The sequence below is a fragment of the Echinops telfairi genome, unplaced genomic scaffold, assembly GCF_000313985.2.
Source record: "Echinops telfairi isolate 266 unplaced genomic scaffold, ASM31398v2 ScPeMD7_4;HRSCAF=17, whole genome shotgun sequence".
Taxonomy (NCBI): domain Eukaryota; kingdom Metazoa; phylum Chordata; class Mammalia; order Afrosoricida; family Tenrecidae; genus Echinops; species Echinops telfairi.
This window is the reverse complement of record NW_022103900.1, coordinates 5,326,398-5,347,353: the sequence shown is the minus strand read 5'-3', so window position 1 is coordinate 5,347,353 and position 20,956 is coordinate 5,326,398. Positions and strand designations below refer to the sequence as shown.

Genomic DNA, 20,956 nt, shown 5'->3' with positions numbered 1-20,956 from the left:
CCCGCCCCCGCCCCCGAGATGAGACAATGATAAACCAGAAGCTGGATCCAGAGTGAGCAAAAGGTGGCAAGCTTTTCCAGAACATCCACACATATTGGATGCAAGTGACGCCCCTGCAGAAATTGATCGACTTATCACCTCAGAACACATCATGGAGTTGATTAGATCATACCACTAAATGGAGGATAACCACATCATTACATAACTGCCACACCGCTGAAAATTATGCCCTAGCCAAGTTGACACATAACCAGAAACACCACACACCCCTAGTAGCCCTACTGGAGTTGTGCTCGGTGCCATGCTCAAGTCTTGAAGTGCATTTACGTAATATGGCTCTTCTAGACAGAGTTTTTATCACTCTCACCAACTCACTGGGTGGAACCATGCAAATAGGGTGCATGAAACTCTAAAGGGGGATAAGTTTTGCCATTCAGGAATGGGAAATCTCATTACCGTGAAGAGGGAAGGTCCAGAAGTGAAGTGGGTCCTTTGGGTGCTAAGACCCCTGTACTGACCACAATCCCTGGGCTGACAGAGCTGTGATATCAAAGAGTGAGAAACAGAAGAGAAGTGGTGAAGTGGCAGCAGCAGAGGGAGTGGCACCAGGAATGTTGGGCATCCAGTTCCGCGGAGCAAATAAAGCCAAGGACTTTTGAGCAAGAGTGTAACGATCCCCCTAGGACTTAATCTGGGGAACCGGGCCTGCTGACCTATGGAACTAGACCTCAGTGCCTTTGGGTTTGGTTTATGGCAAAGTGATGTGCCCTTGGTCATCCTCCAGCAGTGCTAAAGGAGCTTTGTAGCACTTGTCTGAGCAGGACAGAAGCCAAGCAATTATATGGCTAAGGGCCAGAGGGCCAGAGAGAGGGAAGTGCTCCTGATTGAATAACTATTGTTTCTGATCTTGAATTGTAACCTGTTACCTTCCCTAATAAAACCTCACAATTGTGAGTATTGTCTGTGAGTTCTATGTCAACATTGCAACAGGTTATTGAACCCAGCAGAAAAGTAGAGGGCAGTGGGAGGAACACAAGGTATCAGAATGGGGGAAAGAAGGTTGGAGGGTGGAGGCATGTCTGACCTCTGCCTCACAGGAATCAGCCTTGGCCTGATGTGCAGTTGAATTTTCCTTCCCCCTGGTATAGTCAGAGGAGATCAAATGCCACCTCCACGCCACTTTGACAAGTTTCTATTCAGCAAATTCAAATGCTGGATTTAATGAGTAATTTTCAATTAAGACCAGAAAACTCAGTTGGATGGGAAGAATACCGGGAAGAATCATTTGTTGAAATAAGAGTAAATATATGTGTCTGTTTGTTCTGTGTTAAACACTGCTCCAGCTCAACCAATTGAGACCTGATTTATATTTTTTCAATGACATTTTAAGATTTTAGTTTAAATTTTTTAAACAGCTACTTACCCACACTGCGTTCCATTTGTCCCAGTCTGGCTGAGGGAGCTGTTGGCCCATACAATGGTGTTATTTACACATTCTCTTCCAGGGATCTTGAGTTCTTGCAGTTCATTGTCATAGTCAATAAAAACATCTGTCATCGTGCCAAAAACAAGTATCATGACTGGCTGGGCCACTCCATGAAGAAATGCACATAAACTTCCCACAACCATCAGCCAAATGTCAGTCGATGAAGAAAACCGAAACTTGAAAAACAAAGAGTTCAAAGATCATCTATGGGTGAAAAGCAGGAGAAGTAGGGGGGCTCTTTAATTTTAGTTTACACTGCCTATAAGTAGGATCCAGCACCCAATTTTATGGGAATCATTTTGATTGAACAGTAGAGTTCACATTAATTTGATCAAAATTAAGTTTATATCAATTATCTAAAATTTCCAACTCCTACACTATTACAACCACTTGTCATTAGAGTAGATCCCAGTGTATGGCGACCCCATAGGTGTCAGAATAGAACTGTGTTCCATGCGGTTTTCAGTGGCTGATTCCTTTGGAAGTAGGTTGCCTAGTCTTTATTCAGAAGTCACTCTGGGTAGACGCCAACCCCCCACCTTTCAGTTAGCAGCCAAGCACATTAACAATTAGTTCGTCCCAGGGACTGCCTTGTGAGAGATACATGTATTAGTCTTTGAGCTTACTCTCCTAACTATTCAGTCACAATGTAATGAGGGAAGCAATCACTGTTGCAGACATGCATGGGTAATTCCACAGTAGCATGCAGTGGGCTCACAGATCTGATCAGGGCAGTGAAGAAAGCCTTTTGTGCCTAAATACCCCCTGGCTCTCAGATTGTGAGCAAATATACTATAGAATGTCTAAAACCATGAGTACTGTTATGATTGTCTCATTAAAATGATTATTTAGTGTTTAGTGGTTGTTCTGCAAGACATTTTTCTGTGCCCATTTTGTCTTCAGCGTTTGTGCCAGGAGAGCGACCATCACAGAATGCCAAGTTGTTAGAACAAAGAAGATGTGGTGAAGAAAGCTGATGGTGCCTGGCTATCAAAAGATATAGCATCTGCGTTCTTAAAGGTTTGAAGTTAAACAAGCAGCCATCTAGCTGAGAAGCAGCAAGCCCACATGGAAGAAGCACACCAGCCTGTGTGATCGCGAGGTGTAGAGGAGATCGGGTAATAGGCATCAGCAGACTCAAAACAAATAGACAAGCAAAAATCCATATTGTTGAGAATGAGGAGGGTGGAAGCAGAGACCCAAAACGCATCTGTAGACAATTGGACATCCCCTCACAGAAGAGTCACAAGGAAGGGATGCATCAACCAGGGCTCAGTATAGCACCAATGAAACACAATATTCCTCTGGTTCCTCGAGGCTTCCTCACCCCCAACTATAAAGACCTAAGCCCTGCCTTTCTCTCTGGGCTAGACAGGAGCATGTGCAGATAAGAGATAAGAGCTCACAGCACACAGAATCCAGGAACAGGAATGGGAGTGTCAATACCAGGAGTGTACGGGGAAGGTGGGGAGAGGAGGGGAATAACAGGGGAACTGATCACAATGATCAACACATAAACATACACACACACACACACACACACACGGGAATGAACAACAGAAATCGTGGGGGGAGGGAGACAGCGGTCCTTGTAAGAAAATAAAATGTTATAATTTATCAAGGGTCCATGAGGTGGGGTGGGGAGGGGAGGTAAAAAGGAGCTGATGCCAAGGGCTCAATAAAAAGTAAATGTTTAGAAAATGATGGCAACATATGTACAATGGCTCGATACAATTGATGTATGAATTGTTATAAGAGCTTTAAGAGCCCCCAATAAAATGATTTTTAAAAGATACTCTTCTGATCTATGATGTGGGTTTTGCATGATGAATCACCTCACTCACTGCCCTCGAGTTGATTCCAGTTCAGACCTACCCTACAGGACATAGTAGAACTACCCGTGTGGGTTTTGGAGGCTGTAAATCTTTACGGGAGCAAAAAGCCTCCTCTTTCTCCCATGGAGCAGCTGGTGAGTTTGAACCACCACACTTGTGGTTAGCAGCTTCAGGAGCAAACCACTAGTGTCAGAGTTCCCTATTAATCAGCTCCGTCTAATTGTGACTCAGCATGATATCACACAGACAAAGATTACGACTGAAAAAAAGTCAGGACACGGGCCAATATGACTAAAGACTTAACACGTCCTTTATGATCTGAACAGGTCACAACTACAGAATCAATGTCATAAATCAGCACCAGACTTAACACGTCCTTCATGATCTCAACAGGTCACAGCTAGAATCAATGTCTTCAATCAGCACCTTCCTGGGCTATAATGCTGCACACCCAGGGCAGCTTTATTACCAATCGAAAGAAGCCCACTTGAATGCTGTCTCCTTTCTTCTCATCTTGAAATCTGGGGAGAAAAACAGAGATTTAATTGATAATCCTTCCAAAATAACGAGTTCCCTTTCGGTGGCAATTTTATTTAGGTCGGTTGTATTCATTTAGGATCAGTCTTCAGTAAGGAAAAATGTTCCCGTTGGTTGAGAAATTCCTGCCAAACCAAATAGCTTAAAAACAAACTTTTATTCTCCTAGATTAACCTATGTAGCAAGGGCACTCAAGTACGTGGGTCATAACACATTATAGATAGCATTGTCAAGATGGGAATTCTAGAGCACTTTATAATGCTCATACAATACCTACATAGAGACAAGAGGTAGTTGTTGGAACAGAACAAAAGAGTACAGCATATTTTAATATCAGGAAAGCTGTGTGTCAAAGTTGTATTCTTTCATCATATTTATTCAATCTCTATGCCGAACAAGAAACCCCTGAGGAACAAGACTGTGCAGAAGAGGGCTTCAGGAGTGGAGGAAGAGTCCTTAAGAAGCTGGCACAGCGTACTTGCTAAAAGCTAAGAGGACCTGAAGCACTTACTGATGATGATCAAAGACGATAACCTTTCATATAGATTATGCCTCCATAGAAAGCAAGCAAGCAAAAATCCTCACCACTAGACCATGGTAGCCCCAGTCCAGAAATCAAATGACGAGTGCATCGAACAAATCTCCTGCGCAAGACTCTCCTTTAAAGTGGGAAAAATCGAAGCTGTCACGTTGAGGACTCAAGTGACCCGAGCCATGGCGTTTGTAATCACCCGTGCATGGAAAAACTGAAGAAGGAAATCGAAGACTTGATGTCTTTGAATAATGAGGTTGCCAAAAATATATTGAATAGACCATGAACGGTCACGAGAATGAACAGATCGATCTGGGAAGAAATACAGCAAAGATGTAAAACCAAAGATGACGCCACGGTCTCATGTACTTTGGGCGTGTGGCGATCTCCGGGGATCGGTCCCTGGAGAAGGACATCAAGTTCCATAAAGGAGAGGGTCAGCACGCAAGGGGAAGACCTGAAACAAGACGGGCTGGCTCAGCGGCGGCAGCCTGGGGCTCCATCTTCACGAAGATTGTGAGGATGGCAATGGCGCAGGCACACGGGGTGCTTCATCCGGCTGCACATAGGGTGGCGATGAGTCGGAATAGATCTGATAGCGCCGCACAACAGCCACATGAGGTGACAGTGGGGAAAGCGGTGGCTCAGGGCTAGATGGCCAGCACTGCCCTGCATGCAGGAGAGCCAGGCTTGATGGGCAGCCAATGCAGCTCACGTGCAGCCACACGCCAGCCCTGGTGAAGGCTTGCACGTTGTGTTCATGTTAAATAGGTCTCAGCAGAGTTTCCAGACTAAGACTGACAGGGAAGGCAGGCCTGGTGGTTTACTTCATGAATGGCGCACGACAAGACAGGTTTTGTACTGCTGTGCATGGATCGGGGGCTGACTGGCTGGCTGCTAACAAGTGAGGTGACTCTCGAGCTGTGTCTCATGTTCAGAAGAGCACTCATGACACATTTCTGAGTGAAAGCGAGGAAGGCGCTGTGCTTTCAGTTCTACGAACAAATAATTATCTCACTTGACTGTCAATGGATTTGTTCCTAAATTTCCTTAAAATTGAGGTGATCGGATTAACTGATTCTTTTTGTAGCTTCCTTCTAGTCCTTAAATATGTCACCATCATTGTTGTTGTTGTTGTTGTTGTTGTTGGTTGGTGCCATCAAGTTGGTTCCGACTCATGTGGCACAAGAGGGGAAAAAACACACTGCCCAGTCCTGGGCCATTCTCACAATCATTGTTATATTTCAGCCCATGGTTGAGCCACTGCCAATCCATCTCATTTTTCGTGATGTGATACAAATTTGAAGACAATCCCCATACTTCCCATAAAAATATATATCTTTAGTATTTCTTATCCATTCCACTTCTCAAAAGGTTCAACTTAACCCCTCCTTGACCTACTCATCTCCAGGGAGCTCCATTTCATCTGAGTCACCCACTCTGTGGACACACCCCGGGCCTACCATCACCAAGAACTCATTGACACTCTATCCGTGTGCCTCATGTTCTCACTCACTTCCTCCTTCTTCACCTATTAGTCTGCCTTGGTCATGACCTACAGCCCCTTAAGTCTTTCATTCATTCACTTTTATGGCCACCAAGATCTTTCCTCCTTCCTCATCCATCACATACCCGTGTCCAGCATTCAGACCACACTTTCTCAATCCCTTCCCCCTGTCCATGCATGGAAACTTCATTTGGGAGTCCATCTTTGTAACTCAGCAGCAAAGCCTGCTGGAGAAAATCCCGCCAATATATGAACTGATGCCACAGGAGCCATGTCTGTCACTTAAGGCTCTAATTTCCCCCTTTGAACTCACAGTAGATTTCTTACTAAAATGCCCCTGGCCTTCCTCCATCTGGCCCAGTTAGCTCTCTGGCCTCATCTCCAATTGCTCTCCACAGGAGACTACCATGTCTCCTCTGGAATAGCTGGTGGGTTCAAACCACTTACCTTACAGTTGGCAGCCGATTGCTCAACCACTGCCCTACTGGGATTACCAGATCATGTGCTTTATTTGCGTTTGAGACTTAGGATGTCTCCCTTAAGTTCCTAAAGAGCAAAGATTGTTGCTTGTTTTGTTCTCTTTTGTATTTTCAGTGCTCTAACAGTGCCTGGCACCTGATAGAAACTCGGAACTGAATGAGCAAATGTATGGTCTTCAGCCTTAGCTCAACCCCCTTCAGCATACTTCATTACTCTACGGATCCCTTCTGTTCCAGAGCGTCTTTGTCAAATTTCTCGAGATCTTCTCATTATGTTACAGCGCCTACCAGGAAATTAACTCAAAAGGGCAAAAGAATGCACTCAACATCTTGCTCATCCGCCCTACGTCATCCATCTGCACCCACACCCATCTTCTTTTCTCTCCCACCCAGCTCCGAGCTGACCGTACCACACCTAGCCCAATGCTAACCCTGGTACATCTGCTTCCTCCTCTTCCATGACTTATTCACAACGTCTTAAATACCTCCAGCCCCTCCCTTCCACCACCTCCATTTCAGGCACTAGCTTGGTGCCTCCCTTCGAGCTAAATTAGATCCCATTTAAACTTGCCTTCATGTCAAACTGTAGTTAACCAACAGTTGTTTTATATCAGAATTTAAATGATTAAACAGAAGAGAAATATCTCAATTCACAGAATTTTAAGTTTCTACAGTTCATCTATGGGAAGAATTGGGGGTTCTGTGTCTCCTGTGTCTGTGGAATCATATTTGTAGTTCATTTTTCTTCTGTCTGATTAGGCCAGGAATTCTGTTGTGCTCAAAGCTAGCTGGGAGAAATTTGAAGCTAATGCATAAGAGATGTGCCAAATCACTTTTGAAATCAAAGTATAATACAGTCATGCATGAAAGAGGAAAAGCATAGATTATATGGGATATGTACATGAGAATCTTATCCTTCCTCTGAGTTTTTTGTAAAAATGTTAGTTATTCTAGAGAAGATGCTGCATTGTTGAACTCCTCAAACACTTACCTGGATTTCTTCTCATAGTTATCTGTCAAAATAGAAACAATGCATAAGGCAATTAATAACAAAATGCAATACAGTAATTAATCATACCGCTCTCACACAAAATTATCTACGTCCCCAAAATCAGCCATTAAGAACCCTATGGGGCTTTGACACACATGACATTGCCAGAAAACAGAATCAATTTAGCAACTGATTTTTTTTTTTAAATAGTGCTGAGAGAGGCTAATCTCTTGGGAATCAGAGACGCTGGATTAGTATCTTGGCTGCGTTATCAGTCATATGATCTTGGCTAAGTTTTATTGCTTGTTTGTTTGTTTAAACATAGATAAGTCTCAGTTTCTTCATCTATAAAATATAAAATCAAAGGAAGAAATAATAAGAGTTTACAAATATCCGTGCTTACTATGACAAGGAGCCCTATTGGCACTGTGGGTTAGACACTGGTGTTACCTGCAAGGTCAGTGGTTTAAACCTACCATCCACTACTTGGGAGGGATGAGGCTAGCTGCTTCCCTAAAGATAGACAGTCTTGGGCACCCCGATAGGGTGGCTGTGTGTGCAGCATCAGCTCACTAGGAGTAGGCTGCATGGGGCTTCAGAGCTCACTGCATGCCAAGTGCTAGCGCAGGGCGTTCCTACAACGTCATGCCAGCTGGCAGAGCCTGGGTACAATTCCTCTCAGGGAACTATGTCTCCTAAGTGATTGCTCTGTCACTACTATAATCAATAGCCACAACTTGTGGCTAAAACAAACGCTACCGGCCTGTGCAAGAATGCCCCCTGCTCTATACAGATGGACCGGTGCACAGATCTCGAGCCTGTGGTACCTCCTGCATCCGCCTTTGGCACGCTTCCCTAGGCCTTCAGTCAGCGCATTGCCCAGAGCCTCGGGAGGGCCACCCGGTGGTGTCAGAATCATGCTCGTATTGTTGCTTGAAATTTAACTAGCTTATCCCCCTTTCATCCTCAGCTCTCTGTGCACAAAACATAATGAGAGAAAAAAGACCACTGCCGTGACCCACCGGACTCAAAAGCGTGATTCTCCTCTCCGAACTTCTTCACACTGCGGAGAATGACCGAGTCAGACATAGTGCTGGTCGCCTGTCGCCAGCCACCCTGCAACAGGAAGTACACGAGTTGGCCCCATTCCAGCCCCTTTCTTCTTTTTAATCAATTATCCAAAAGTAAGCAGGATCTAGTTGAAGAGCTAGCCTTCACTAGTCAAGGTCAGAAAGAAGTGGATTTTTAATTGGGTCATTAGCTCATGAAAGACCGTATTTACTAGAAGAGCTAAACCCACACCGCTGGTTACTGTTTCTTTCAGGCTGTTGGGTGGGCCGGTTTCTTCTTCTTTGTGCTTTTCTGTGCTTTCGTACTGATTTATTTATTGAAGGAAGACAAAGGCAATTAGAAGTGCATAGTCAACAGGCGACCTTTTGGGGTCCGTGTAGCTAAGAACTGGCATCTAAGAAAACCCCAATCTGGCTGCTTAGCATTCAGGGCCCCTAGCACATGCAAACCCAAGGTCCAGGGCATGGCAAGTCCAGGTAAGGCTAAGGGAACAGGAGAGAAATATTTTCTAAATAAAATACAAATGTCTGCTGCAGATTGATGGTTAGTGTTATTCACAGAAAGAAAAAATCTATAAGAGATCAGGATTCGAATTTCTGGACAGAAATCAACTTTCTCTGCTCCAAAGACAGTTGCAATAGATTAAAACCAGAACAAACATACTGCCATTGTGGCAATGCCAACTCATAGTGACCCTACAGGGCAGGATAGAACTGCTCCAGTGGGTTTCTGAGACTGTAACTCCTTATGGGAGTAGAAAGCCTCATCTTTTTCCCATGCAGAGGCTGGTGATTTCAAACTGCTGTCCTGGTGGTTAGCAGCCCAACACATAACCACTATGCTACCAGGGCTCCTACACTAGGTGAGAAATAAAACTCACTGCCATTGAATTTATGCCAATTCATAGCAACCCTATAGGACCAAGTAAAACTGTCCTTTGGGATTTCTGAGACTATAACTTTTTTACAGAAGTAGAACGTCTCATTTTTCCTCCTGTGGAGCAGCTGATGGCTTTGAACTGTCAACCACAAGGTTAGCAGACCAGCCATAACCCACTGCCACCAGGGCTCCTATCTATACTATATGGTATGTTAAGAGAAAGAAAAGAAGGAAGGAAGAGAAAAACATAGCCAGGCTTGAAAAAACGGTGAACCTCTTTATGAACGAGAAAAGAAAGAATAAATATCCTGAGTAAGCGGGCCGCTCACCAAACAAGCTCTCGGTGTTTGGACCTGTGGGTGAGGAGCAGGCGGGAAGGCCAGAGTTCAGCTCCTGAAAGAACAAGTGCTCTGCATAAAATAAAGGCTTAGCGCCCATCTTTCTGCATGAACTTGGGGGCTAAGGTGGGTCTCCTGCACTGAAGGAACGCAGAAAAAACAGCAATGCCTATCAGAGGTGAGGTTACTAGGTGCTGCCGAGCCAGTTTAGACTCACAGCAGGTCTGTGTACAGCAGAATCGTTTCCATCATTGCCTGGGTTATTGTTCATGATGAACTGCAGATCCAGGGGAGTTGTAGGAAGAGAGACAAGAGAAAGAGTGACTACAAGTACGAATCACTTCAATCACAACACCCACGGTCTGTGAAATAGGACGTTATGTGATTTGGATGTTGTATGAGCACCATATTAAAACCTATTGGAACCCACTTCCTGCCAAACTCTTCTCAGCTGCAGCTGCCGCTTCTGCTGCTCTTGCTGGGGCTGCTGAGGTGGCAGCTGGCAGGGGCCAAGGGTGCTCAGCTCTCGCCACTGTCCCTTCCAACTGAGCCACAGCCCTGGCCTGCCCCCACAGCCCTGGTCTGTCCAACCAAAGCCATGTCCTTGACTTCACCTGCTTAATCTTACCTGTAGTTCACTGCTATAAGAGTCTAGGTTTGGGGTTTTGAAACCATTAGAGTAAAATAATACATTAAAAGGAAGCTGCTCTCCCTAAACACAAACAAGTGAAAAATGTATGGGGCCACATATGTATAAGCAGACAGACACTGCCGGAACAGCCATTGAGCTTTCCATACTTGTATGTATAGACATTGAAAATGTGTAGAGAGTGTGTTTGTGTGTGTGTGTGTGTGTGTGTGTGTGTGTGTGTATACACAGCCCACTCCTGAGTTAAGTCTGACTCATAGTGACATTCTGTAGAGCTTTGAGACTAATCTTTATGGAGCAGACAGACTTATATTTCTATCGAGGATTGGCTGGTGGGTTTGAACTGCTGACATTGTGGTTATCAGTTCAATGCTGATTTCACAGCACTGCCAGGGAGTATGCTTGTTCTCTCTCTCTCTTTCTCTCTCTTATAACACACTCTCATAGTAAATACACACACAGGCTTCAAAAAAATTGTGAAAAAATCCATTCTCCTTTCATTCCATTCTCCCATGACCCTTTTGTTGTCTTGTCATACATTATTGTATAACAGGAGCCTGGATGACGCAAGAGATTTACAGTTGTCTGCTAACCCAAAGGCTGGTGTTCAAGGCCACTCCACAGAGAAAAAAGCCTGTCAAATGGATTCCGTGACATTTATAGAGGAGAAAGCCCTACGGAACTATGCTGTTCTACAGCACATGGGCTTCCCATGGGTCGGAAGCGACTTATGTCTAAAATCAAGACGGGGCGAAAGGCTGCTAACCGCACTCTGACCTCTTGGTTAGCAGCTCAGTGTGTAACCCATTACCAAATCCTCTCCAAAAATAAAGCACATGATATCATCTCATAGACAGGCAGATCTAGAGACAGGAAGTAGGTTAGAGTGGTTGCCTAGGACAGAGACGTGGGTGGGCAGCGAGGAATAATTTCTTTGGGGTACACGATCCCTTTATGGGGTGGTTAAATAATTCTAAAGTTAAATTATGGTACTTGTATAACTGTATAAATACACTATAAAATACAGAATTGTACACTTCAAACTGGTGAACTTCATGTATGTGAAATTTTTTAAAGATCTTTTCAATTTTTTAAAGTTCAGATATATACTGATGAAAAAAGACATATGGAAAATCATAAAGGACCATTTAAGTTGAATGATTTTAAGATATATTATGCAGATACTGATATCCAAAACTGTTATAAGCAATATTTTAATGTCAAGAATTATGCGATCTATGCCCAAAGCAGTAACAGAGATAAAAGAGAATACTACACAGTAATGAAAAGTAAAATCCACCAAGAAGACAGGGTGGAATAGACCCAACCACCTAATACTACAGCATAACCCATAATGGAAGATTTAAACATCAATTAGTAACGGACAGACCAAGAAGACAAACAGTTAGCACATATAGGAGCTTTGAAAATGAAAATAAGTAACCTTATTTAAAATCTACACATCACTCACTAACTACACATCACTCACTAAATTCGCAGTGACCCTATAGGACAAGTTAGAACTTCCCCCGCGGGTTTCCAAGACGGTAACTCTTTATAGGACCAGAAAACCTCATCTGCCTCTACCCTCCCAGTATTGCCACGGGAGAGTGGGTTGGAAAGAGGGAACCAATTACAAGGATCTATACGTGACCTCCTCCTTGGGGGACGGACAGCAGAAAAGTGGGTGAAGGGAGACGTCGGACAGGGTAAGATATGACAAAATAATAATTTATAAATTATCAAGGGCTCATGAGGGAGGGGGGAGGGGGGGAATGAGGACCTGATGCCAGGGGCTTAAGTGGAGAGCAAATGTTTTGAGAATGACGAGGGCAATGAATGTACAAATGTGCTTTACACAATTGATGTATGTGGATTGTGATAAGAGTCATATGAGACCCTAATAAAATGATTGAAAACCATACAAACAAACTAAAAAACCTCATCTGTCTCCCAAGGAGCACTGGTGGTTTCCAAGTGCTGAGCTTGAAGTTAGCAGCCCATTCCGTAACCCCTGTGACATCAGGGCTCCTTTTACTACCTGCACATATAACCTACAAAAGCAAGATGCTCCTCTTTTTCATTTCCACTTATCCCTGGGCTATTTAGAAAACTTGACCGCGCGGGATAGGAAGATCTAAAGAGAGATGAAAGATTAGAGGTTGCCTAGGACAGAAATGGAGGACGCCAATGAGTAATTCACCAGAAAAGTGACATCACAAATCAATGAGAAAACCATGAACGATTCTGTAAATGAAGCTGGAAACTTAGCTATTCATAAAAGATCCTACCACGTACCACTCCTAGAGCTCAGTTCCGAGTATATTAAAGACCTAGCTGTGAAAGGCAAAACTTAAAAAAAAAAACTTTTAGATTATGGACTTCACAAACTTGACAAAAATAAAGGACTCTCATGAAAAGAAGAGAAAGTACACACCATAAAGAAAAGGCTGAGAATGTGCCTACAATAAAATTAAAACCAAGAATGCCTAACAGGATGATGTAAGATATGAAAATAATAATCTATAACCTATCAAGGGTTCATGAGGGAGGGAGGGAGGGAGGGAGGGAGGGAGGGGGGACATGAGGAGCTGATAGCAAAGGTTCAAGTAGAAAGAAAATGCTTTGAAAAGGATGATAACAACATGTACAAGTGTGTTTGACACAATGGATGGATGTATGGATTGTGATAAGTGATGTAAAAGCCCCCAATAATAGTATTTAATAATAAAAAAGAATGCCTAACAAAAGATACCAAGCACAAGGTTTCAAAACGAGCCAAGACTTCAAGTAAATACTAAAAGAATCAGATTCAAAATTACTTTTTGCAGCATTAACAGTTCTTCAATGGCACAGTATTCTAATTAGAGACTAAAATAGTTGCTGTTTGTATTGTTTGAGATCTTAACCAATTTTTATCTTAGAAAGGCAAAGAAGCTCTTTAATAATGAAAATTGAAAACCATGTGAAAACAATTAGTCCCAATGCCCTAATGAACCACAAAAACATCATTCTCCACCACTCTGAGGACAGAAGGACTAGATGGTGCCCGACGACCACTCGCAACTGCTCTGAACGGTGTCTCCTCAGAAGGTGCTGGCTGGAGCGGGAGAAACGTACGGGGCATAACTCACAATCCTAACAGAAGCCAGGCTTCAGGGCGAGAGAGAGAGAGAGAGAGAGAGAGAGAGAGAGAGAGAGAGAGAGAGACGTGTGGACACCGACTGTGGCCTTTAATCACCCTTCAAGTCTGGAACTGAACTCGCCCCTGTGGTAGAATCATTAACTATTTCAGATCAAAAGGGCAGCATTTACCCAACAACAAAGTTCAGAGGGGGTTGTTAGGACAGAAGGGGGAATGGAAACAGAACTGGCAGAGAGAAAGCAGAATAAGTGATGGTATGTTGAGGGGATTGCGATGGATAAGTTGAAACAAAATATGTATGAATTGTTGAATGTAAACCTGATGATCTGTTCCATAAACCTTCATCTAAATCCCAATAAAAAGGGTTACTTTATAATTATTAGGTTAGAAATGAGGTCCTCCCTGCACTATCACCCACCCAGCTTTTCCAGTGTCGCGTAAACGTTCTGATAATCCAAGGAGAAAATTTGTCAACCAGCCTTAGTCTCCTCACTTTCTCTTTCTGTCTCATCAGCAATTCATTTCTATTTTACGCCTAAAAAGTATCATCCTCAGAATTCCCGCATGGCAGTGGTTTCTCTCCCCAGTGTACTGTTACTGCCCTTCAGCCAAAGCCACCAGCAGCACCCACACAGTTGAACCCGTTTATTACTCGTTGCAGCAGGGGAGAATTCCTACCCTGAGGAGCCAGGAGGAGCCTTAGGTGTTAGCAAGTACCTATGACAGGGTTTGAGCTTTGGGATGGTGATTAGGGGAAGGTCCAAGGAAGCACTGATCCAGATTGCATGCCCGCAGAAAGTGGGGTTCTTCTATAGTTGGGTAGAGAAGAAGCAGTCACTCGTTTAGCAAGAGAGGAAGATACTGGGCATTTCGTGGGCCACACATTGGCCTTGTTTTTACCTGTGCTTAGATAAAATGTAAAATGACCTTTCCTTGTCTCATTTTTATCATGATCTCAGGCTATCTTTATCTGAGATCAGTGTTTTGTGAGATTATGTATAATTAATAAGAGATTAGCATGGCTCATCTGTGAGTGCCAGGCCAGCTACCAGACGTCAGGGCTGTTCTTTTGTATTGTTTTCTTTATCACCATCCAAGTTACCACTCTAAATAGTGATCCACGATTCTCTGATGACATGCCAAGGAACTGTCTATACCCTCTCTCTCCAGGTACTCTCTAGTGCTCATTCAGGACCCACTGGTGGCATGGTGCTCATGCATTAGACCGCTGACCTCAACGTCAGCAGTTTGAAACTACCAGCCACTCTGGGGAAGAAAGAGGAGATTTTCTGCTCCTGTCAAGAGTTACAGTCTTAGAAACCAACAGGGGCAGTTCTACCCTGTTCTAGAGGAGACTGTGAGTCAAAACAGGCACAATGGCAGTGAGTTTTGCATGCTTATTCAGAAATAGAAGCTAGTTCCCATCTCTCTGAGCAGCTCAGAAAATGACAATGACTGTTGAAGACCATTGTGTGGAAAGGGTTAATTACCTGCATGAACCCACAAAGTTGGTGGCAGTTTTATACTTGAAGTTCAGGAAAGTGCGATGAAATGCCACGATTACTGGAAAGAACAAATGAAGACCTTGCACGTGATACTTCCCAGAGAAGGTGCCTTTTCCAGAATTATGTGTTAAAACAATTGTCTCTTATCACGAAGTCCATATTTATTAGGCAAGATGTAAAAACCCACAAGGCAAACACTTCAGAATATCCCTGAGACCCTGAAGACACCGGAGGAATCTTGTTTTCAGTGATAAATAGATATGTTCATGGCAGTGTGTCTTCCCCTCTCTTGATAATTTGCATGATTTAAGAGCCCTGTTGTGTCTTGTCACATCATTCTCCACCACTCCCCAATCAATACAAGGAGGTATCACGTAATCTAATTTTACTCTCTCCATTATCTGTGACATATTGTTAGCACCTAAGCAGACAATTTGATTTTGAGCTTCCTAAAATGTGTGAAAAGTACCTGGGTTTCATGAGCTACAAGAACCTCTCATTAGGGTTTCTCCATGCTGCGCAATCGTGGTGGACCATGTGCATTGGTGGATCAGTGATAGAATCCTCACCTTCCATCCAGGAGACTCGAGTTTGAATCCTAATCAAAGCACCTTATGGGCAATCAGCCCCAAGGAAGCTTGTATGATCCTGAACAGATTTCTGCAGAGCTTCCAGACTGAAATGGACAAGGGGGAAAGCCCTGGTCATCTACTTCCCAAAATTAGCCAAGGAAAACCTTATTGATCCCAATGGTTTGATCCTCTTGTGTACATGGTCACCCTAAGTAGGGGACTGACCCCATTGTGGGTATAACAAACCATTATGTACAGTAACAAAATTTTACTTCCACATAAGAGCTGTAAATAAAAGTCAATGCAATTTCATTTTCTTGTATAGTTTTAGATATTAAATGATTGCACTCTACTAAAAATCCCTTTGGAAACAGACCGAGAACTGTCAGGGTCTTCCAGAAGAAAATGTATTTTTTTGTTGTTGGCTTTTGTTTTGTTTTTTCTCCAACACATTTAAGAGAATCTAAACCAAAACCAATCTCACTGCCATTGAGTTGATTCTGAATCACAGTGACCTATGGAACCAGGTAGAACTGTCCATTTGGTTTTCAAGACTGTAAATCGTTATTTAAACTGCTGATCTTGCAGTTAGTAGCCCTACTCATAACCTACAATGCCACCAGGGCTCCTTTCAGAGAATATAGGGGTTTAAAACCAGAAATTGAGATGTTAAAACACTGCTTGGCAAAGTTTGGCCATCTAATCAAGAAATCCCCTAAAAAAATTTCAGTATGCCCACCAACACCAGTGTCCCTCTCTGCAAAATGATAGCTGGGCTGTAACCTGCATACTACATGTGCTTCTGTTTAACTATCCCGGGTTGAAGTTTTCTTTTTGCTTAAAATGATTTATGTGTTGATAACTTATCCCCACAGAAACCCACATCAGAAGACAGTCTCCTGAGCCATACTGGTAGGCACATAAAATATGTCTCCCCCTTAGAACATTAACACCAACACTCTGGACTTCCAGTGCTGGAAAGGAGAGGAAACAGAGAAGGAGCAGCGTGGTAGTTACATAATCTGTTATCAACATGAGACTATTAAGAGTAAAGGTGTGGTAGTTATAGAATTGTTTGTCAATTTGAGAGGCTTAAGAGTGAAAGGGTGGAGTCTAGCCTGTCAATCTGTTTATAACCAATGAGACCTCTGTGTGGGTGTGGCCTTCTCTTGGGGATTCTGGGAACTCTGGTATTTATCCTTGGAGACAGGAGACACACTCTCTCTGTGTTCACTACCTAGAAGACATTGCAACTGACAAGACAGATGGAAGCTATGCTAGTGCCCTAAGCTAGATGAGCCATGTGTAGACCCATGCAAGTGCTGAGATGCTTCCAATGCCCCTGGATCCACAAGACTTCTCACCCACTGGCTTGTGATCTCCCTGCATTCATCATCATTGCATGCGTTTCATGAATCTGAAGAGGAATTTAAAGATTGGTATTGGACATATGGGTTAATATCGGACTTATGGAGTTGATCTGGACTAGGCTGGGATGTTTTCTCAATATAAAATTACTTTTTCTGATATGAGTGTCTATGAATTTCTTTCTCTAGTCAACCCAGACTAACTCAGGCTGTAACTAGAGGAGTCACTAGAGAGAACTTGGGGCATTGGTAGGTATCAGAAAGGAGGGTGAGTGAGCATGCCACAGAGGCTTGAGGCTACTGAAATGAGAGGAGAAATGGGTTTTTACAAGCCATATCAGGTGTACACAAATTTTCTGAAACTTGAAAATGTCAGCACCCAGCACCAATGCCCATAGTCAGCTAGTATGACTTGGATGACACACAACTAGGAGCAACAGATGAATAGGCTGACTGGTCTTCACCAAAGGCTGGAATCGTTACTAGCAATTAGCTGCTGAATACATATTGCTGGACAACTAAGCGAAAGAAAAACTGACCAGAGCAAGGAACCTCCCAGCAAAGGATGCTGCTATAGCAGGGGGAATGCACTCACTGTCTCTATTTTCAAATAATGTTTTATATGTATACATTGAGAGCACTGGTCACAGGGAATATATATTATATATGATATTAGATAATACATAATATAAATAATATTGAGATCACTTGGTGATAGGGGATATGTGTACTATATATTTCACGTAATATATATATATATATAAATCATATGACCAAGTGCTCTCAATGGTTTCTTCCAGAGATTTATGGATATTATTGTGTTTGTTTGTTTGGTTTTTAAATTTTTATTGGAACACAGCCATGCAAATTTAGCTAAGTATTGTTGATCACTGCTTTCACACTACAATGGCAGAGCTAAATAGTTGTGACAGAACCTATGTCCCCCAAAGCCGTAAGTGTTTACTCTAGTCCCTTATTGAAAAAGTATACTGACCCGGGTACTACAAAGTCACTTCAGGATAGTCTAAAAGCCAGGGAGAAATCATTAAGGAACTGATTCACCCAACCTAACAATCACATGCAACACCTCCTTTCCAACCAGTCATGATCCTGACCCTCCTGAAACTTACACGCGAGTTCAAGTGAGGGGAATGTGACTGAAGGACAAGAGGGGGGTGTCCTGAACCCTCGAGCAGAGACCCTTTCCCTATCTCACGTGAAGGGGAAGGAAGCATATTAGCGTGAGACCTTGAAGATGAAGGCAAGTTAACTAAGGAAGGCTGTTCCAGCACATATCCTTTTAGCATGGCGAGAAGGAGAACAGATAGGGAGCCAGCATATGAGTCTCTGTCTACAAGTCTACAAGTCAAGAAACCCATGAGGCTACCAGCAACTAAAAGAGACCAGGTAGGATCTTTCCTGAGAATGGCCAGAGAGAGTGCCGGACATTATCAAGAAACCAAGCCAAGCTCCTGCCATCAAACAACTCATGGCAGCCCTATAGAACAGGGTGGAACTGGCCCAGTGGGCTTCTGAGACTGTCAACCTTGACCAAAGTAGAAAGCTACATCATTCTCCCACAGACTGGCTGGTGGTTTTGAACTGCTGAGCTTAGCAACTAGTGTGTAACCCTCTATGTTACCAGGGCTCCATTGGACCCTATCAATGCCTTGCATTTGAAGTCTTAACCTCCAGAGCTATGGATAAGTATCTGTTCTTCACTGTATTCTGTATGACAGTACGTGAATTATATCTCCGTAATGCTGTGTTGTTGTTGTTGTTGTTGTTGTTGTTCTTGTTTTTGATGAGGAATTGTTTTACTAAGTAACTTCCTAATTCACCTGTAATATTCATCAGATATATCTATGTATGTGTGTGTGTGTGTGTGTGTGTGTATAATGCTATTACTTTTAGTACTGGGGAAATATTATTTATTCAAGGGGTTTACAACCTCATGGGAAAGGGGCATCCAAACAATAATTCCAAGCAGTGAAATGACCCTTCAGAGAAAATTACAGGGCTTTAGAGAGCACAGTTGAAGGGGAAATTATGGTGGCCATGGCTGTGTTGGGGAGGTGTGTATTCCAACCACATACATACAGGAAATCAACTCGATTTAATAGCCTGTAAACAGGGTCAGTAGAAACAAGGGAAGCTCTCCATGAGGTGGATTGACACAGTAGCTTCAATAATGGTATCAAGCATACCAACAAACATGCCAGAAAACGTTTTGTTCTGTTACACATATGGCTGACATGGATCAGAGCTTACTCAAGGTCCGTTAGCAACATCAAATACCTGGATTACCCAGTGTCACAGAGGTGATTTGAATGCATCATGACCCTACAGGACAGAGGCGAACTGCTCCGTAGGGCTTTTGAGATTTTAATTCTTTATGAGAGTACACAGCCTCGTCTTTATTCTGGGGCATTTCTGGTAGGTTTGAACCACTAAACTTGCAGCTAGTAGCCCAACACAAAGCCCACTACACCACCAAGGATCCCAATAACCTCTATTGGGTCCTCATATCACAGATTTTTAGGAACAACCATATATAATTTATGCCTAACTTGTTCAGAAAACTCTCTTCTTTCCTCAAAGGATTTAGAAATATCCAACCTTATTCCTAGACTTAGATATAAATATATTTTATCTATGTGCTCAAGTCCTCAGTAATGTAGTTTCGACTGGCTAGGAAAACTGAAATTAGATTCTAGAAGCCAACTTGATCTCTCTCGGCATGTATCCAGAGTTCCTATTTTTTAGCATCTATATTAGTGTAAACTGAGGAAATGAGTATGATGTTGAATAAGAGATGAAGTGTGAATAGTTCTGTATTAAACCAGCATCGGTCTTCTGGGATAGAATTCGTAATTATCAGCACAAACAGAATCCTACTTTCATAAAATTACTATAAAAGAATTTAACCAGCACTTTTATTTTGGAAGACTATTCAATCCAACTGACAGTTTATGCTGCACACCTATATACAATACACACACACAGAATTTAAGATAATTATTGAATACAACAGCATGACCCTAAATGAGGCAGTATCCAAGAGTCATCCATATACTATACAACATTATGAAATGATTAATTCATTCTTCAAATTTACATAAAAGCTATGTTGTTTTCTTTATCAAATGATGAGCCTTGAATAATCAGAATACAAAGTGAGACTTAAAGGAGACAGCTTTGCAGAACAGAGTCCTCAGACGTTGTAGACAAGCGTAAATCACTTACCGGTGAGCATGAGCCTGAGGGAGCCGGAGAAACAATGGACTCCACTGTGGAGTCCGAAGGTTTTACAACCTTTTCCAACTTCAGTTTTCATCATTATCAAACTTTGAACAGAATTCATGCTTTTTCAAGAACATTATCTATTTGCTTTAGGGTCAATGTCCGGAAGGACAACCCAAGCACAGTTCAGTGACATCTGAGGAAATATTGAACATGCCCAACGCAATAACCCCAAACAGAGCACACTTGGGAAACCCTCGGAGAGTTCAACAGGGTTTGGAAGGTGCTGATTCGCCTTGGAAGGAGGGAGGAGACTGGAGTCGAGAGGGGCCCAGCAAAAGCATGGTCATTCCAGCGCTGCTTTCCACAAGACCATCTTTTGAGAATGTGCTTTAAAACATAGCAGATAAGAAAATGCCTTAAATCTCTCCCAGATTTTAAAAGATCACTTTCCAAAAGCCCTCGGGTTGTAGGCCCCTGGTGTTCCTGACCCGGGCTAGAGTTTCGTGCAGACAGATAACCTAAAAGAACACCTGAAGCAGCCCTTTGCTCAAAATGTGGAGTGCATAGCTGACCCTTGGACCCGAGGCTGAGCAGTCACTGCCATAGGCTATATCTGCCAGCTGAAATTCTCTGTAAGAGATTTTTTGAAAGACTCAAATTAGCAGCAAGTCTATTTAAACAAACATACATAAATGTCACACCTATATCTCCAAAATAATAAGCACATCTAATCATCTCCCCTTTTAGTTTTAATCCTTACATTTTTTTTCTCAAAATGCTCTCATTCTCTCTCGCTCTCTCTCTCTCTCTCTCTCCC

The 20,956-nt window shown here is 42.9% G+C and overlaps 1 protein-coding gene across 1 annotated transcript in view; it reads right to left on the bottom strand.

Moving 5' to 3' along the window:
* ABCB11 (ATP binding cassette subfamily B member 11) overlaps positions 1 to 20,210 on the bottom strand; it is a 116,092-nt gene extending 95,882 nt beyond the window's left edge. Inside the window, 5 exon segments of the mRNA XM_045299935.1 lie at positions 1,414 to 1,662; positions 3,791 to 3,842; positions 7,368 to 7,389; positions 8,390 to 8,483; positions 20,140 to 20,210. Coding sequence (XP_045155870.1) covers positions 1,414 to 1,662; positions 3,791 to 3,842; positions 7,368 to 7,389; positions 8,390 to 8,456 — 390 coding nt within the window. The 5' untranslated portion in view covers positions 8,457 to 8,483; positions 20,140 to 20,210.
* Positions 20,211 to 20,956: the final 746 nt, after the last annotated feature.